An 18,524-nucleotide genomic window follows, 5' to 3' on the forward strand; every position below is an offset into this window, starting at 1 on the left:
CTGATTTATTAAGCTCATTGGGAGCCCTTGCAGTCAAGGCTGTGGTGTTCCAGGATCTGGGAGTCTGGGTGTGGGACAGTGCCGGAGAGAGAGCTGGCTTTTGGCACGAGACCTGAGCAGCTGTATGTTGCTTTAATGTTCTGCTGTCGCTGCCTTGAAATTCTTAATCATGTTTGAATAAGGGGTCCCAAGTTTTCATTTTACACTGGGCTCCACAAATTACGTTGCTGGTCCTGGTCGGAGGTGAAGGATGCTACTGGTGTGCGGCAGTGCAATACCGTCAGGGGGCGCATGACTGTCCCTCTACCCTGACCTGGCCACCCAGGCATAGAGACCACGCCCCCCCTCACTGGAACTGGCCATGGCAGGCTGAAGAAGCCCTAGCTATAGGTACCCCAGGGGGAAGCCAGACCACTGATGAAAGTCACACAGTATCAAATGATCACCCAGGGGAGAAGACCAGAGCAATCCGCAAAAGAGAGAGAGGGCAGGCAGAATCAATCAAACCCAGACCACAGCCTCCAAGGCCCTCCACGATCTGCCCAGCTTTGGGCATCTCTCCATCTCACTCTGCTCCTGTCACCACCGTCCTCTTGCTCAACTTTTTCAGACCTAACAAGCTCATTCCTATCCCACGTCTTCTGAAGTTGCTGTTCTTTTTGCAGAGATCGACCTGTCCCAAGTCTTGCCACAGCTCACTACCGCCCTTAACTCAAGCTTCTGTTCGCTGTCACCACTTCTGAGAGGACTTGTGCCCACCCACTGGCCCCTCATTCACTACGATGCCCCCCAAGACTCTCTGTTTTCCCTCCAGCCTAATTTTTTCCTCATAGTTCTCATCACCTGACCTCAGATCATGCATTCATGATACTTGTTTCTTGTCTGTTTCTCCAGCTAGAATGTAAGCTTCATGAGGACTTTATCTTACTTCCCACTGTAGCCCACTGCTTAAACAGTGTCTGGCTCATAATAAGCAATTAATATTTATTATATGAATGAATAACTGAGTAGGGTGGTGAACAGCCAGAGAAACAGTATCTGTTCAAGCAATTTCATCTTCATCATTCCTTGGCGTGTGTGCCTTTGCGTCGTGTCGGCAGCGATGGTACGGGGCTGCTTAAAGAAAAGCATCACTGAAGGTGGTTGTTTAAAAAAAGAAGTATCTCAGTAGTGAAAAATAACAACACCCCGAAATTTAGTGAGGACAGTGCCAGGGTGAGAACAATTTTACATGTGTTAACTCTATACTTTTTACATGAGTTAAGTCTATTATAATTTTCACAACTCTGCTTCAAGTCGGTACTATGATTAGCCCTGTTTTACAGGTGAGAAAAACTGAAGCAATGCCTGAAAGGTGGTTAGTAACTTTCCCCACACCACATGGCTAGCCCAAGACTGCTTTGGTCCTGGACTAGTCCTCCATGATAAAACCATGACTCTCCCTTTTAGTTGGATGATTCTACTTCCTGGACAAGGACTTCGAGACCCAGTTGGGTGGCAGGGAATGGAGGATGGCTCATGGGCCAGTGTGGGTAGGAACATCCAAGAGACACGAGGGTTGGTTCTTCCCAAACTGCTCTCCTAAATGCCTTCAGCTACCATCCTCCCTTTCCGCCTCCTTCCAGGGTCTGCTCCGTCTTATCCTGTCCCTAGAGTGATCCGTCCTGGCCCCTGGGTCCACATTAGGCAAGCGTGCATGTTATTTCCTAATCCTCCTGACAATGCATGTCCTCCCCCACATGTCTTTGTTTTGATTGTAATTATAAAATGCTAATAAATATTCAAATATGCACCTTCCAAAGGGCAAGACATGTTCCAAGGTAGGAAGTGGTCTGTGAACCTCTGCTTAGGATTTTGAAAGAAAGGCTGTAAGACAAAAAGTCAAGAGGAGAGCCGTGATGTTGTAGTGAAATCTCACATGAAACTACAAAAGCCGTTTAGCAGGGTACGTAGATGGGTGTTACGCCCTCCTTTGGTCATGAGAGATTATAGAGACTCCTCTGCCTGTTAGAATGGGCTTTACTTAGGGTACACGTATGACACTGACTACCACTTTTCCACCATTTATATACAATAGTAACAACTACTGTTTATTGAGGGTTTCTCATAAGTGTGCATCATGCTAAGCCATTGCCTCACTGAATTTACGCCCCTTCCCCAGAAAGGTATCTAACTCACACGGTTGCCTTTCTCTCACCCACGAATCACGAGTTTTGAGGCGTGGTGCTTGCTGGACTTACAGAGACGCAGTCCCGGCCGTGTTTCTGAGTTGTAAGGACAGCGGAGCTCAGAAGGACAGCGGGGAGAGGCTGATGGAGAAGACTGGATGTTGCTCTACCTCAGAGCATCCCTAAAAGCACTTTGCTGCCCGAAAGAAACAGTCATTCAGTCAAGACATCTAAGCCTTGGATTTTTCATCTTAGACTCAAACATTTTCAGAATTGCTGGGCCTTTATCAAGGTCTTTGTCTATCAGACGAGGGGTGCCCAGGGGTTCACTGCACAGCTGAACTGCTCAGTGATGAGCCTGGTGGAGAGGGGAGCCATTTGGCATCACTGGCTTGCAAATTACTGCAATCACTCAAACTGGATAGTCTGAGCCGCTCTGGGGCATTCTCTTCACTCTCCTGTCCGACTGGAAAGGTGGAAAAGGTTACACTGATCACAGGTGGGAGGAAAAGGACCTTTAAATGACTTCCTTTTCCCATTATCACCTGTGTCCTCATCTGGCCACCATCTCCTCCATATGCCCCTGTGTGCTTTGAGGAGGGAGGAACAGAAAGGGTGTGGAGCAAGATTCTGGGACTGCCTCCTGCTTAGAAGCACAGAACTGGAGTCGTGCCAGCATCGGGAGACGTGTGTGTGGCACAAGGGGTCCTGATGTCTCCAACACGGGGGGATGAAAGCAGAGGCAGCAGGATGGGCTGGAAGTACCCAGGCTGGTGTCACAGGCTGGGCTCTGGTCTCATGTTTGCCACTAGGGTGGGTGACCTAGGACAACTGACATAACTACTCTTATCCAGAAACACAAGAAGGTGGGACTGGAAGGTCTCTAAGGCCCCTTTCAGCTCTAAAACTCTGGGAGTCCAAATTAAAGATACAAAGTTCGCTGTGAATTCATATATACTTCATACCCTCCTTCCAAAAGGAAGTTGAGACAGACCCCAGGAATGTTCAAGTAAAGACAGAGAGTCAGGAACCCTACGGAAGGGGAGAAGGTCGACCAGGAGCAGAAGATAAGATAGGCTCATTTCTTGAAGGACTGCTGCTCTGTCAGGAAAAAACAAAACACCTTCTCTGCTGCACATAATTCCCTTTTCTGATACATGCATTTCACAGACATTGGAGACTGCAGACACTGTTGTTTCAGACATAGGGGGTACCTCGGAGAACAAGCCAGACGAGGTTCTGGGGCTCAGGAAGCTACATCTATGTCGGTGGTGGGAGGCGGGGAGTGGGAGGTGATGAGCAAATACAGAATGTTAATAAAACACGCAGACACCTAGTGCCCAGATCTTGGTTTCCAATACCATTCTCCAGTACAAGGAACCAGGCTCCTCGGAGAAATGGCCAGTTCTAAGACCGGGGCGGGAAATATACAAGATGAGCCCAGAGTACCCGGTTGTGCCAAAAACTAAGGACATACTCACAAAAGGCAAAAACAAAATCCCACACTAATAGGAGTGTGCCAAAGGGTCCCAGGGTCCAATGGAAAGAGCTCCCAATGGCCAAAGCTGGAACAACTGGACAATAAAATACAGCATTGTATTATAACCCAAAGTCTAAAATAAATATTCATGAGTCCACATTGACATAAATAAATAATTGAATAAATTAATAAAAAGGGAACAAGAGACAAATCTCCCATGCAGAAGAATTCCAAATAACTTAGGTAGCTACTCCACCCTAAAGGGGGAGAAACATAACCCCTGACTTCTAAGGTATGGCCTGTGTCTAGTGACTTCCTTCCAAAGTAGACAGTATGGAAAGGGGAGGGGCGGCGAGGGTGGAAAGAGTAATTTACGGTACAGAAACCTGACACACACTACTCCAGCCAGGTGATCAGGAGCAATCTTGACAGTCATAAATCATGGCGATAGTACATACCCTCGAAAAGAGTGATGAAAATGGTCCTTTACTTGTGTGAGCTTTCTCCGCCAAGCCCATAACCCAGCCAGATCATGAGAAAAGTATGAGACAAGTTCCAACTGAGCAGCACCTTAACAAGATAGATGACCAGTACGCCTCAAGTACTCAACGGTCAAGGTCATTAAAAGCAGGGAGAGTCTAAGAAACTGTCAGAGCCAAGAGGAGCCCAAAAAGACATGACAACTAAACGTAATGGGGGATCTTGGATGGGACCCAGGAACAGAAAAGGAACATCAGGTCAAACCTAGAATCTGAATAACTATAGACATCAGTTAATAATTATGTACCAAAATTTGTTAATTGTAATTAATGTACTGATGTAAAATGCTAATAATAGGGAAAACTGTGTGCAGGGATAAAAGGTAATTTGGGAACTCTCTGTACTATCTGCTCAATTTTTCTGTAAACCTAAAACTGTTCTAAAAAAAAAAAGTCTATTAAAAAATAAAGAATCTGAAGGTCAGAGATGGAAGAAGTCAGAGGCTCTCCTGCTGGCTTCGCCTAAGCCAGCATCCACGAGACCTACAGCTGCAGGAGACGAATTCTGCCAACAGCTTCATGAAACTGGAAGAGGACCCTGGCCTCAGATGAGACCCCAGCCCTGGCTGATACCTTGACTGCAGTTTTGTGAGACCCTGAGCAGAGAGCACAGAGAACCCAGTTGCCTGGAATTCTGATTCATGGAAACTGTGAGAAAACAAATGTTTGTTATAAGCTGCTAAAAAAAAAAAAAAATCAACCAAAACCAAAACATAACAATAAACATTTCATAAAGTAGTGGGTGTGCTGCAGAAAATTAAATCAATTAAAATGCAGAGCGTGACTGAGTGGCTTCATTAAACTGGGTGGCCAAGGAAGCCCTCTCTGAGGGGGACTATTCATTTGAAGCCTAAATCTAAGAGGAGCCAGTCATGAGGCATTGGCAGGGAAAGCACTGCGGGCAAAGAGAGCAAGCAGCTCCAGGGCCCTGAAGTGAAATTATGCCTGTTCCAAGAGAGAGGCAGCTAGTGTGACTGGTGTGGCTGGAGTGACGTGAGTACAGGAGAAAGAACAGGAAAGGAGATGAGGGAGGTAGAATGAGCCCGATTACATGGGGTTTCCACTATGGACTGAATGCGTGCCCCCAAATTCATATGCTGAAATGCCAACCCCTAAGATGATAGTATTAAATGGACGGTCCTTTGGGAGGTGATTAGGTCATGAGGGTGGTGCCCTCGCAAATGGCATTAATGACCTTAAAAAGAGGCCCCAGAGAGGTCCCTTGCCTCTCCTGCCACATGAGAACACACGAGAAGATGCCAACTCTGAACCAGAAAGCAGGTTCTCACCAGACAATGAATCTGCCAATGTCCTGATCTTGAACTTCCAAGCCTCTAGAACAGTGAAAAATAAGTTTCTGTTTTTTATAAGCCACCCAATCTCTGTATTTTGTATAGCAGCCCAAGCTCACTAAGACAGCTTCTAAAGAAGGGTAAGGAATTTGGATTTTAAGTTCAAGTGTAAGCTTTTGGAGCATTGTTAGTGGATGAATGAATATCTGCTTTACAGTTTTAAAAATATTACACCAACTGCTGTGTGATGGACTGATTGCTGGGTACCAGATTCTGGATAGGAGGCTCCAGCATTAGCCTAGACAAAAGCTCATGGCAGAGATGACAGATACCTTGCAAGAGTGGGGGAGGATGTGGGAGAGGGGTGCTGATGGAGTAGGGCATGGATTGGATGTTCACACTCATCTTGTGGACTGTGTCCATGAGGTGGCTCAGAGGTTCACCCAGTGGGTGAATTACAAGCAGCAGTCACATGCTCCCTGCCACGCTGCCTCCCCCGCTCCATGTCATCCTGTTCCTGTGGTTCTGAATCCCACTGATGATTTCATCTTGTTTGTGGCAGTTGCTGGCACGAGAATGGTGGTGTGCCAGTCTGGGCCAGATTCTCCCCTGGAGGCCCTGCCAAACTGGATCCTACACCCATCCCCACCTCCTAGCTTCCTGGCCCAGTAGAGCTGCCACACTTAATGAATGGCTTCCTCTGAGTTGAGCGTTAATTAAACAATTTGTTGCTAGTCATCTCAGGAGGTATGGGGTGCCCTCTCTTTAACCTGGGAAATAGTTAAATCTGGAAAAGAGCAGCACCCAGGGTGGGCCACCTCCCTTCACGTGGGAACAGAGGAGAGGTTGTGGATCGGACTCCTGTGTTTTTATTTTGGCCCTGGTCGTTTCATCTAAAGTCAACTGCAATTCTACCTTCAGACTCCTGACTTTAAACTGACCTTTTCCACTCCTGCCAACCCCTCCTCTTCCACCTGCTCACCACCCCCAGGCCTGGCGAGCTCCAGTCCCCACCACCTGTTCTCCCTGGCCACCCAATCTAACCCCTTGGGCACTAGTCTGTGCCCAGTTATAGGTGCCTGTGATGCCAATCTGGGTGAAAGCTAAGGCCATAGGGCCTTTTTGTCTACAGTTTGAGAGACTGGTTGCTTTGTCATGTTCACAAGGTGGCTGTCACAGGTAGCTGACTCTCCAAGCTCTTAGTCAGGTCAACCCTAGAAGGTTGACACTTGGAGGGCAGGAACTGGATGGGTTCTGGGGGGGTTGGTGTTGAAATGTCTCTTGTGGATGCGCAGGGTTCCCCAGGGCAAGGCACCATTTCTGGGTTGACACCCAACCTCTCAGCCGCCCCCTGTGCCGAGCAGGGATGGGGAGAGCACAGCTCCTGCGTGGAGCCTGCTCCCTTCCTAGCTCCGCACTGAAGCAATCTCTTCTCTTCCCCCAGCTCTCGCCCCTTACTGGACATTAGGGTCGCCCCCAGAAATTCAGCTTGGATCAGTCTGGGATGAGACCCCAGCATCAGTACTTTTTAAACCTCTGCAGATGATTCCACTGGGTGGTGTTAAAGAATCACCAATCAGGCAAAAGTTAAGCAACATCCTCACACACACACCCTGTGGGCAGGGGCCTCAGATGCTCAGTCCAGCCCAGGGACTTTCAGACCGGCATCCCTGGAGCCCTAGGCAACCGGGGGGCAGGGCTCCAGGCCCCCTCCTGCCCCTCACTGTCTGCCCCCACGCCCCCTCCACGGGAGATCCCGCCCAAGGTCTCAGGTGAGTAGAAGGCATCCCGGTGACCCCAGCCAGTCACCGTGGTGCGCGGCCTGGCCTGGAACCACCAGTGGGCCCGTCACACGCTCTCTTTCTCTGGAAGCTGTTGGAGCTGAAGGTGCTGGAGGCTTAGTGCCTGGGCAGGATGTGAGCTGAGGGTCCGGCCTGCAGAGAGGGAACCGTGCAGGGAGCCACTTCGCCCCGGAAGGGGCGGAGATGAAACCCCGTCAGCTCCCAGGGCTCTGGGATTCCTGTTCTGCCCCGGGCCTGTTTGCTCAGCTTTCCTCGGATTCCTGGGAGGGCCCTCTAGAGCTTAGAAAAGCCCCGTTTTACTGGAGCCCGTCTCTGTACGACCAGAAGAGGCTTCAAGAGAATGCTCACTACAGACAGAGCCACTCCACTTTTATCTTTTCACATTTCGGGGTCCACGGAAGATTTTGACAGGAAGGTGGCAGCAGGAAGGATGTGTGTTGCTAAAACAAAGTAAAGAAATCACGGGCCAAGCGTGACTCCTGGCTTCAGTGAGCGTGACACCCAGGCCCCTGTCTCAGTGGGAGATCCGAATGAGGGGGGAGATCGCCACTCCCACCCATGCCTCTCCCTCCCCCAGCCTCTGCCCTAAGGCAGGTGTGGGGCCCACAGGGAGGCAGCTCTGACTCTGACGGAAGAGAATTTGGGAGGCACAGGATGCCTGTGCTTTGGGGGAATCAGGGTAAACAGTCAGGCCCCGAGTTGAAGCCTGCAATTCCCTTCCTCCTCTCCTAACCCACAGCTCACCGGCCCCCAGATCCCTCTGTACCCCACACACCTAGAAGGATAGCCGCCTCCTTTCTCTAGCTGGACCCACTCCTCTACCTCCTGCCCCTGCTCAGAGACCCGGAGTCAGACAGTACACAAAACAGACCTGAGCTGGGTGTGTGCACATGGTATCTAACATCTGACACTGGTTTCCATACGCAAGAGTCACTTCCCTCTTCTCCCATATATATTTCTAATTCCCTCTGTCCAAGCCCAATTCCCCCTCTTTCCAGCTCCACGCGACCCATCACCCATCTACTTCCCTCTGGGGAGAGGACTGGCTTGGGCAAACAAATGGTTAGCTTCAGCTTTGGACTGAGACTCAACTCAGGAGACCAAAAAGCACATTTTAGCTCTTCCGGGAGAAAAAAGGCACATGTGGATTATGGATAAACTTTCACTTCCCATGGACTGGAACCCAATCCCTCAAAGCTACATAATCCTTCTTATGCACAACCCTTCATAAGGACTGGATTGGTTCTACAGCCACAGCAGTAACAGAGGGCAAGGGAGACAGATGTGAGAGAAGGTCCTACCACTTTTAGGGGCTCATTTGGAAACAGGGGTAGCATTCAAAGGCTTTTGCAGGGGAAACTGCCCAGATGGCACCTGCCTCCCACCCCCAAGAACAGTATGTGTATGAAATCCCCAAGTACCTCCTGGGTTCACGCTGCCCCCACATCTGACCCCTCTCTCAATGCCATCCCCACAGTCCCTCCCACACCAGGTGGTCAGACCCCCAAGGGTAAGGAGAGCAGTGGTGAGTGGCTAAGAGGAAGTCAAAAAATGTTTGCTGAATGAGCGAATGAAAGAGCCCCACTGGGCCTGGGCCTTCATCGCCGTGCCCACCAGCAGTTCTCTTGGAATCCCAGTAACCAGTTCTCCCATCCCGCCGGCCCCCAAGGCTTACCTCCCATGAGGAAGAGAAGCCCTGCCACATACTGCATAAGGCCTCGGTCCCAGCAGCAGCCCAGCACGCCGATGATCCAGCCGAAGAGGATGATGGCCACCGCCATGCCCATGAAGCCGGCCGTCATCCTGCGCAGGTCTGCGGGAGAGCAGGCGGGCAACAGTTAGCATCAGAGCCCAGAACTCAGGGTCGGGAGCACCCCAGCCCTGGGCGAGGAGGAGGGGGTGGGAAGGCAACCTGTCCTTTACAGACAGGTTGGCATAACAGAGTTTCCTTTGCAGAGGACGGAGCCCCTGATGGTGACTGCATCCTCAGGCGCAACACACGCCGAGACAGCTTGGTCCATGAGCACAAAGAGAGATCATTATCATAACAGTTGTCATTTCTTCTATATCTCTGTCATGCCGGGTGCAGCACCACCTTCCCAAGCGTCTCCCTCAGCCTTCTAAGACAGGTACTGTCTTCACCCCTGTCTGAAAGATGGAGAAACTTGCTGAAAGCCGTACAGCTACTGGTGGTAGGACAGGATATCAGACCCAGATCTGTGCAACTACTGGGTCCTTTCCCAGCATCACTCACCTCTCGGGGAGATAAGAACCCTTATTACTGGGCAGGGTCTTGGCAGTCTCCCTGCACCTGCCAAGAATTCTATCCCTTCCCTCCAGGCTTTTCTGGTCTCCCAGGAGGTCAGGAATAAGGAGGAAGCTTCTGGCAGCTTCTGTTCCTCTCCTTCCAAGCCAGCCCCCAGGGGCTCAGCCTTCCTTGCATGTGGGGTTGCAGGGTGGGAGCCACACTTCCTGCTCTCAGACTGAGCCCACAAGCCCGCCCCCTCAGCTCAGCCCAGCCTTCCGGATCAGGCCCTTCTCTGTTCCTCGCCTTGCTGACCCTGCCAGATGAAGCCTGGCACGGGCACTGGGAGGAGGAGGGCGGTCTGGAAAGGCGGTATTTTTAGCAGACAAGAGAGGGCAGAGCTGCTGCCATGTCTCAGTCAGGCTCACTCAGCGTCTTGCTGGGTTTGGTTTCCTCCCAGCTCCCCCCATGCCCTCTGGTGTACCCCCCCCCCCACCTCACACTCCTTCCCTGGCATCTGGCCTCCTTACTTCCTCCTGGGTAACACCCCAATGGGGCTCCAAACAGGAGTGAAGCCATTTGCCTGGGCCTTTCCCTGGGCGGCGGGGGGGGGGCAGTGGGGATTGCAGAGCAGCCTGGAGACCCCATGGGCACCCCCCTCTCTTGGGCAAAGTGTGAGGTGGTGGGGGTGGGGGATGCACCTGACAGCCAACTACATCAACCGCCATCCCCCCCATCATGCAAGCTGAGATGGTTTCTTCTCATCCCCAGGAAACAAACACCCAGGTGTCTGTGGGGAGCACCTCACAAGGCATCGCATCCCCTGGATGCCTCTCTCACTCCAGTTACCCCATCCGCAGAGCACACGGAGGATCCCTGGCAGTTTGGCTTGGGACCTCCCGCTCTCTCCCCTCAGCAGATGGATGTGGCCAACACTCCTTGTCCTGACACTGAAGATCAGATGCTGGCAGCCCCTTCCTGTCCCCCAAGAGGAAGATGGTTGAGGGTGGGGGTAGGGCAAAGCAGAACAGCATCTGGGCCTCCCCCTGATGAAGAGGGGTCTGACAGGAGGCAGGACAGGGCTGGTCACAGAGGCAGAAATCCACGGAGAGCCGTGAGCAAGTGCCTGCTGAGTTCTCCTTGGTCCTCCCCACCCATGCTGACCCGGGAAAGCCTGCCCCAGCCAAGAAGCAGTAATACCCTCTAGAGTCATTTCCGTGAACTGCCAAAGATGCCTGATTACCATGCCGTACTGTGCTCAGACCACCAAACAGGTCAGAGGAAACTTTGTTGAGAGCCTTGGGTCCCAGTGCTCAAATGTGCGCCAGGCTTCCTGAGCGGGCTCCCTGCTCCAGCATCTGCAGCCAGCGTGAAATAAGGGAGTAACATTCCTACCAGTGGGGCTGGCACCACTTCTCTTTCAAAGGCCGGTGGTTGTCCTGGCCCCCCATCTCCCCACTGCCCCAGCCTTAGTCCCATAGCCCCTTCTTCCTTTGTCACCACAGCAGACTCCAGGGAGCCAGCTCCAAGCTGCCTCCTTGGTGGAAAAAGGTCCCCTCCTGAGTCCATTTGGACTGATTCCGGGAAATGGGATCCTCTTTGCTAAGGATGCTTAGTTCACTCTCCACTGTGGTCAAGGGCAAGGAGGTGGTGGGCATGGGAAGAGAGAGGCCAGGGTATTTTCAGTCTAAAGGAGGTTTATATCCCCTTGAACAGGTCAGGAGATTCTTCCCTTTTTAGTACCTGGCGGGCTTCTAGGAAAAACCTTGGCCTCTCCGGCAGCACTGGAGAGGACAACCCTGCTGAAGCCATAGCGTCCCTTCCGCCGCACTTGGCCTTCCTCATTGGAAGGCCGGTACTAGTCCCTGCGCTCTGCACACCCATGGGAGCAAAAGTACCACCTGGGGGACTGAATGGATAATGTGTCACATCAGGTGTATGTACTTGGGCCAGGGATGGAAAAGTGGGCTGGGCAGGAAAAGGGAAACACAAATCATTAAAAGACAGAAGGCTATTATTGCTGGAGGAGGAAGGCAAAGTGTTTACTTAGAAGACAAACATAACAAAAGGCAGAAAAGGAAATGGAGAGAGTAAGTCCTCTTCCAGAAGTTCTGAGACAGATAATACCCATGTTCCAGATCAGGGAGGGGCTCTGCCTCCAACACAGATTAGGTGCACTCTTCTGTCTCCCAGAGGCTTTGTCAACACAGCTGAGGGTCCTGCTAAGTCACTGCTCCGGAAAGAAGGATGGAAACCAGAGGTCAGGCCTGAGTATTTTCACTGACCCGGGAGGATATTCACCATCACCCTATGGGCCTAATTTTGCTACAGACGTGCAGGTACAGTTGGTTATGTTGTCCTCAGACCTACGTATAACTCAGGGCAGCTGTAGCAACAACCTGTAGGTAGGACAAGAACTGTTCCTATTTTACAGTGAAGGAAAGCCAGATTTTAAAAAGCTAAATAATTTATTGACAAGTAGTCTCACACCAGTGAGCTAAAAAAGAGTGAGGTGGGTTATTGAGTTGTGTGGGAAAATAAAATTAATAATGTAATTAAAGACCTACTGGGTCATCATGGCAGATGGAACAAATGTATCCAGCATTTCTTCCTCCCAAATAAAGCCAGTATTAGAGTACAAGATATTTTCTAAAGGCAGAAATTGACAAGGATGCAGGAAACTAGGAAAGGAGATGACAGAAACAGAAGATTGGAAGCTGCAAAGCAGATGGACAGTGAAGTTAACTCAGCAGACCTAAAGGGCCAAGACTAAAGCCAGCAGGGGAGAAGGTGCAAACCATCCTACTAAATCCCCAACAGGCTCACGAGCTGGCATCAACAACCACCTTTGGATCAGGAAGTTAAGCAGAGGGGAGAGAGATAAAACAAGGATTTGGTGCAAGTTGTTTGAGATAGAACTAGAACCCTAAATCCCTTCACCCCTTCACCGGCTCCATACCTCCAGGGGACACCCCTTTACCCCACCCCCCAGGGTGGAGTGGGGGCCAACAAGCACAGGGGAGGGTGGCCGGTACAGCTGAGGGTTGTTAGACATGGGGTGAGTCTCTGTGCACATATAAAATGTTGAATGTCTACCGTTAAGATGCCCACCCTCTTCTGCCCGGCTCCCAGAAGCTGACTGCCACACCTTTGCCCTCTAGCCTGGAAGCAGGCAGAGGCCTTTCTGGTGATGACCAGCACAAGAGAAAGTACCTAGACACACTGTCACTTTGGTGGGGGTGGGGGCAGAAGCAGCCCCTCTGGCCACTCTGCAGTGAAGCTCCCCATTGACAAGCCCACTCCCAACTCAGTGCTTCCAGGCAGCTTTCAGCAGTCCACTTGTAAACATGAGCATCCCCAGATAGCTGAGAAAAGCTATGACCTGGGAGAAAAAACTTGAAGAAACAAACTGCAGGGAAAAGAAAAAAAAGTAATAATTATTATTGGAAAATGCATATCAAAACCACGAGATATCACCTCACACCTGTCAGAATGGCTATCATCAAAAAGAACACAAATGACAAATGTTGGTGAGGATGTAGAGAAAAGGGAACACTTGTACACTGTCAGTGGGAATGTAATTGGGGCAGCCGCTATGGAAAACAGTATGGCGTTTCCTCAAAAAGCTAAAAATAGAACTACCATATGACCCAGCAATTCCACTTCTGGGTATATGTCTGAAGAAAACCAAAAACATTCATTAGAAAAGATGCATACACCCCAATGTTCATAGCAGCATTATTTACAATTGCCAAAATCTGGAAGCAACCTAAGTGTCCATCAATGGATGACTAGATAAAGAAGATGTGGTGTATATATATATATATTGGACTATTACTCAGCCATAAAAAAGAACAAAATTTTGCCATTTCCAACAACATGGATGCACTTGGAAGGCATTATGCGAAGTGAAATAAGCCAGATGGAGAAAGACAAATACTGTATGATCTCACTTATACATGGAATCTAAAAAATACAACAAGGTAGTGAATATAGCAACAAAGAAGCAGACTTACAAATATGGAGAACAAACTAGTGGTTACCAGTGGGGAGAGGTGGGGAGAGTTGGGGAGGGGCAATATAGGGGTGGGGGGTGAAAGGTAAAAACTACTGGGGATAAGATAGGCTTAAGAATGTATTGTACAACATAGGGAATATAGCCAATATTTTGTAATAACTATAAATGGGAAGTAACCTTTAAAAATTGTATACAAAATAAAAAATAAATTTTAAAAAGTATTATTAATATCCCCAAGATAAAAGAAGAAACATAGTTTGCCTTCATGAAATAAGAACAGGACACTATTGAAAAGAACTAGCTGAAGGACAAAAATAATACCCAATAATAACAGAGTCAAAATCATTTAAATTTATATTATAAATTTAAATTATAAAATCAATTCTAATTTATGGATTAATAGTCTTATCCTGTTCCAAAGATTTAGTCTTACAAAATACACACAGTACAACGGGATAAAAATAAGGAAATGCAGGAAAGAGAAAATAAAGAAATAAAAGGAAGATAAAGCCAGATACCACATTCACACATAAAATTCAGTACATGAGGTCCTTAGAAAGGTTATTACACTTGCCATATTTGGTTTTTAGGCATTAGATATTATTTCCATTATCTTTAAATCTTTGCTGCTTTTTGTTTGCATTTGAGACAATCCCAAAGGCCAATCCGCCTATGGAATGACCCATCTACAAATGGCCCCTTTCCTGTCCATCTGCGTCACACTATGTGTCAGTTTTATTTCTTCAGGAGTAAGAAACTGCCTTTTTCACTCTTTTTGATCATTCACTGTGCCCACAGCAGGACTTTGCACCCAGAAATTAACATAGTTTATACAGCTGACGCTTGAACAATGCAGAGGTTGGGGTGCCGACCATCAGCACAGTGGAAAATCCACTTATAACTTACAGCCAGCCCTCTGTACACTCCGTTTCTCTGAATCTGTGGTTCTGCATCCGTGGATTCAGTCAACTGCAGATCTTGTACTACTGCAGTGAGCACTCTTGAAAAACACCCACGAATAAGTGTACCCCTGCGGATCAAGCCTGTGTTGTTCAAGGGTCAACTGTTACTTCTTTCCCCATCTCTTCCTGCCTTTTTGTGAAAAGAAGGAAAGGAAAGAAGAAAGAGGGAGTGAGGGAGGGGAGAGAAGGAGTGAGGGAGGAAGAAAGAAAGGAAAGAAAGGGGAAAACCTGACACCTATCTGAAGCCTTGTTAAAATATGACGCAGGGTTGGCCAAAGAATAATCCCGTTAGAAAGAACCCAGAATGGTGAACTGGACTCCACAGGCAACGGCTGAGATAAAGGAAAATCTTCTCATGAATCACGCTGGGTCTGAGTCCTTTATCTGTAATCCAGGACCTTCATGTTTGATGTTCTAATATCCAAAATGAGAAAGGTGCATTCTAAACATTTTAGAAACAGAATTTAGTTCAGCCCAGCAGAAAGTAGCAGGAGAAGGAGGTTGGTGATTGGGGAGGGTGGGGGAGGGAAGGCAAGGAGAACCATTCAATAGAACCAGAAAAAGCAGTTCTCCCTCCCGGAAGAATTTTGATTTTGAAGTTTACACTCCTATTAACATTTAAATGCAAAGGTATTGCTTGCAACTCTACACGGGAAACCAGGATATCTGCATTTAAATAAACACCACTTAGAGAAGGAAAATATACATGGTCTCTGAATATCTCTATTTGCTCTTTAAAGACCTTGCACAAAATAACTGATGAGGATTGGAATTTTTCTCCTCATTGAAAAAGCAGAAATGGTGAGTGTAAGTGCGTGTGAGACCTTGCCGTGCCGGGAAAGACAGGAGCCAGAAAGGGAGGACGCTGTTTTAACAGTCCCAGGGTCAAGAGCTTTGCGTGACCTGAGGTCCTCCCCTCTGGCCACACAGGGCACGTCTGCGTGACATGAGCACACTGCCTTGGCTACAAGGGTGGAAGACTATCAGCTGCCCTGGGAGCTGGATGTGCATTCATGAATTAAACAGCCCCTTGGGGCTCAAGGTCACAAGAGTCGGAAGGCAGAGCCAGGTGGTGAGGACAGAACTCAGGGTTTTTGCCCCAAGGGGTCAGTCTGGAAAGTAAGAAGTGGAGAGAGAGTGGGCCATGAACATGCTGGCTGTGGGATCAACTCAGGACAAGCTGATTCAAAGGAAAAGGAATATTCCAGGAACCAATTGCTGCACAGCAACCATCTCTGAAGGAAGCGGAGGTTTTGATTCTGTGTAACCATATAGAGACTCAACAGATGGCAATGGAAGCATGAATTCTGGGACCCAGGCTGCCCCGGTTCAAATCCTGGCTCTGCCAGTACTGGCTGTGTGAACTTGAGCAAGTAAGTCCACCTCTCTGGATCTCAGTTTCTGCATCTATAAGTGGAGGTTATGACAATACCTCTTTCAAAGGGTTATTAAGAGGCTTAAATAAGTTAATATGTATCAACTGCTTAGAATAGTACCTGGCACAAAGCTAGAGCTATATAAGTGTACGTAGAAATGGAAGTCACTTAAATTAAACAGGTTCTCTCTCTTTTTTCCCATGCACCACATCTCTGGCACGTGCTGTACACGATCATCCAAGAGCTGGTCAACGTGTTGCAGTTAGCCTCTAATTAAGGATTTGGCACCCAGAGGGAACAGGCTTCTGGAGTCTGTTCTTACACCTCTCAGGTACCAGGAGAGGCTTGGGGCGAAGGCTTTGTGTTTCTATTTGTTAACACTGAGATGCATCCACCCTGAAGTGTTGATGCTTCCTATCCTCAGGGGACCAAGACAGCTGGTGGCCACGGCAGCTAACAGCAGGGGTGCCGGGGGCTGTAGAGGCTGCTTGAAACCTGGGCTCTTGCAGTGAGCATGTACTGATCCAGAAGGAAGGGAGACAAAGCAAGACAATGACTCTTCAGCGATCTGGTTACTAACGCTGAAAGAGAGCCGTAGCTCACAAGTCTGGACTGTGAACCTATGTTGACGTCTTCTTTGCATATGTGATTAAAAGGGTTTGCCTATAGATTTCTTCCAGAGTGTCAGTTGGTTCAGCATCGTAATGTAGTTATATTTAAGAAATTATTTTTACGCGAAAATAAGACAGTTCTCAGGTTTCCATGAGAAAGTGCCCTCTGCCCACCCCTGCGCCCCCATCCTCCAAGCCCCCCGTGCCGCGGCCATGACAAACTGCAGTTCCCAAGCGGCCTGGCACTTTGCTCCCTCCTTCCTTGATGGCGCTGTGCTCTCTGCCAACATGGCTGCCCACACGTTCCACCTGGCGAGCTTCTCATCCTCCTTAAAATTTCCCTAAAAAGTAAGTGTCTGGGAGGCTGCCAGGGTACTTTTAGTAGACACCGGTGTCCAGTGCCTGTGGTCCCTGTGGCACTTGGTTGATATCAGTTCTCTAGCGCTTACCATGTCTTACTGCCATTATTTATGTCTCCCTCCTTCCAACAAATGTGACCTTGTTCAGGGGCTGTGGTCACACCGGGTTTGTCTTCCTTGTCCCCAGTGCACTGCCTGACATAAGCAGGTGCTCAATAAATGTTTTCTAAATAAGATCACCATTCCATCCTGTAACGATTACTAAAACTGTGCGCCACGGACTAAAGCAGGGTGAGGAGGATGTGCTTCCCCAATTCAACCCACTTCAGTGACTCAAATGTCATTGTGACTTGCAGCCAATTTCTCTCTCCTCCAATCTTATTTTTAAAAAGCAGCATTAACTATGGCTTAACAATTCCACATAGCTTTTCATTGTTCTACACAAAGGAAATAGCAACACGGGTTCAGATTCCAGATCGCACAGAGCCATGCAACGTGGGGGCTCCTTACTGTAAAGTTTAATGAGCACATAGGATATCTCACAGATTACGAACCCAACAGACCTTTCTGTGCTGCACCTCCCCCCGCCCCAAGTCAGGAAGAGATCGTAGGGGAAGGGAGATGCTGTAGAAATAAGAAGTGGTTTCTGGGTCAGAAGACGGGCTCGAAGCTTCCTGCTCCTAAACCCTACCTCCGGATTAGAGAGCCGCCATAAATAGGGACATTATGCGATGCTGCCATGTACAAATCACATCCATTGTCAAAACAAGGGAAGGCAAATTGCAAAATTTGTACTCGCCTGATGAAAGAAAGCTAGGTCAGCAGCTAAAGCAAGTGCCTGGAGAGAAGAAAGAAGTGGGGAAAAAACCCAGAACCAAGAGGCAGAGTCCCAAACCAAAAAAAACAAAAAAAAAAACACCTCAAGAATGACTCCCTTCTCCCTGCGGCCACACTGCTAAGGCAGAAACTGCAGCTCTGCCAACCAGATACACCTGAGTAAACCCACCTGGGGCCGGGTTCTGGCTCCCCAGGGGTCTTCCTCCGGGGAGTGGTAAGCTAGACCAGTACAACCTCTGTCCCACCCCAGAGAAGCTCCCATTTCTCCTCCTCTATATCCCGTGTCACTGACAGCTGCTCTGAGTGTTGAGGAAAGAAATCAGGGTGTTTTGGCAATAATGTGCTCCCATAGTCCCCACAAAGCAATCAGAAGACACATGGGCACCTTAGACAGGGCTACACTTTCCAGAAAAATGCTTCAGGTAAAGAATTTGGTTGATGGCAAAGAATTTGAAAGCCCTGGGGAAGAGGATGATAAATGGGAATGGATATTTATTGTGCATTTACTACACGCAGGCAGTGCTGAGCAGTTTACACAGGACACGCCCATCAAGCCTCCCCGTGGTTCTATAAGGGAGATTCTGTTTTTCTCACTGTGTAGACTTAGAAACTGAGACACTGTCATTTCACTCGATCAAGGTCACATAGCCAGTAAGAGGCAGGCCTGGGAAAGGGCCTCAGTCTGCCTCAGTCCTTTCCAGATTGCATGCCACATGAAATCCTGGAAAAGAATTTGACATTCAGTAAAATGTAATGGAATATTATCCATCTTTTTAAATGACTCTTTTGAAGAATGTCACTGACAAGGGGAAAGTTCATAACAGAATATTAAATG

The 18,524-nt window shown here is 48.8% G+C and overlaps 1 protein-coding gene across 2 annotated transcripts in view; it reads right to left on the reverse strand.

The window, feature by feature from the left end:
- Window positions 1-18,524, reverse strand: part of TMEM178B (transmembrane protein 178B) — a 329,704-nt gene that overhangs the window by 19,728 nt on the left and 291,452 nt on the right. For both annotated transcript variants that reach the window (XR_010381574.1, XM_010989842.3), the window contains exon 3: window positions 8,957-9,094. Coding sequence is in view for 1 of the 2 variants with exons in the window: in XM_010989842.3 (XP_010988144.1) it covers window positions 8,957-9,094 (138 nt within the window). In the remaining variant the exon portion in view is untranslated. The remainder of the gene's footprint in view (window positions 1-8,956; window positions 9,095-18,524) is intronic.

The sequence above is a fragment of the Camelus dromedarius genome, chromosome 7 (assembly GCF_036321535.1).
Source record: "Camelus dromedarius isolate mCamDro1 chromosome 7, mCamDro1.pat, whole genome shotgun sequence".
Taxonomy (NCBI): Eukaryota; Metazoa; Chordata; class Mammalia; order Artiodactyla; family Camelidae; genus Camelus; species Camelus dromedarius.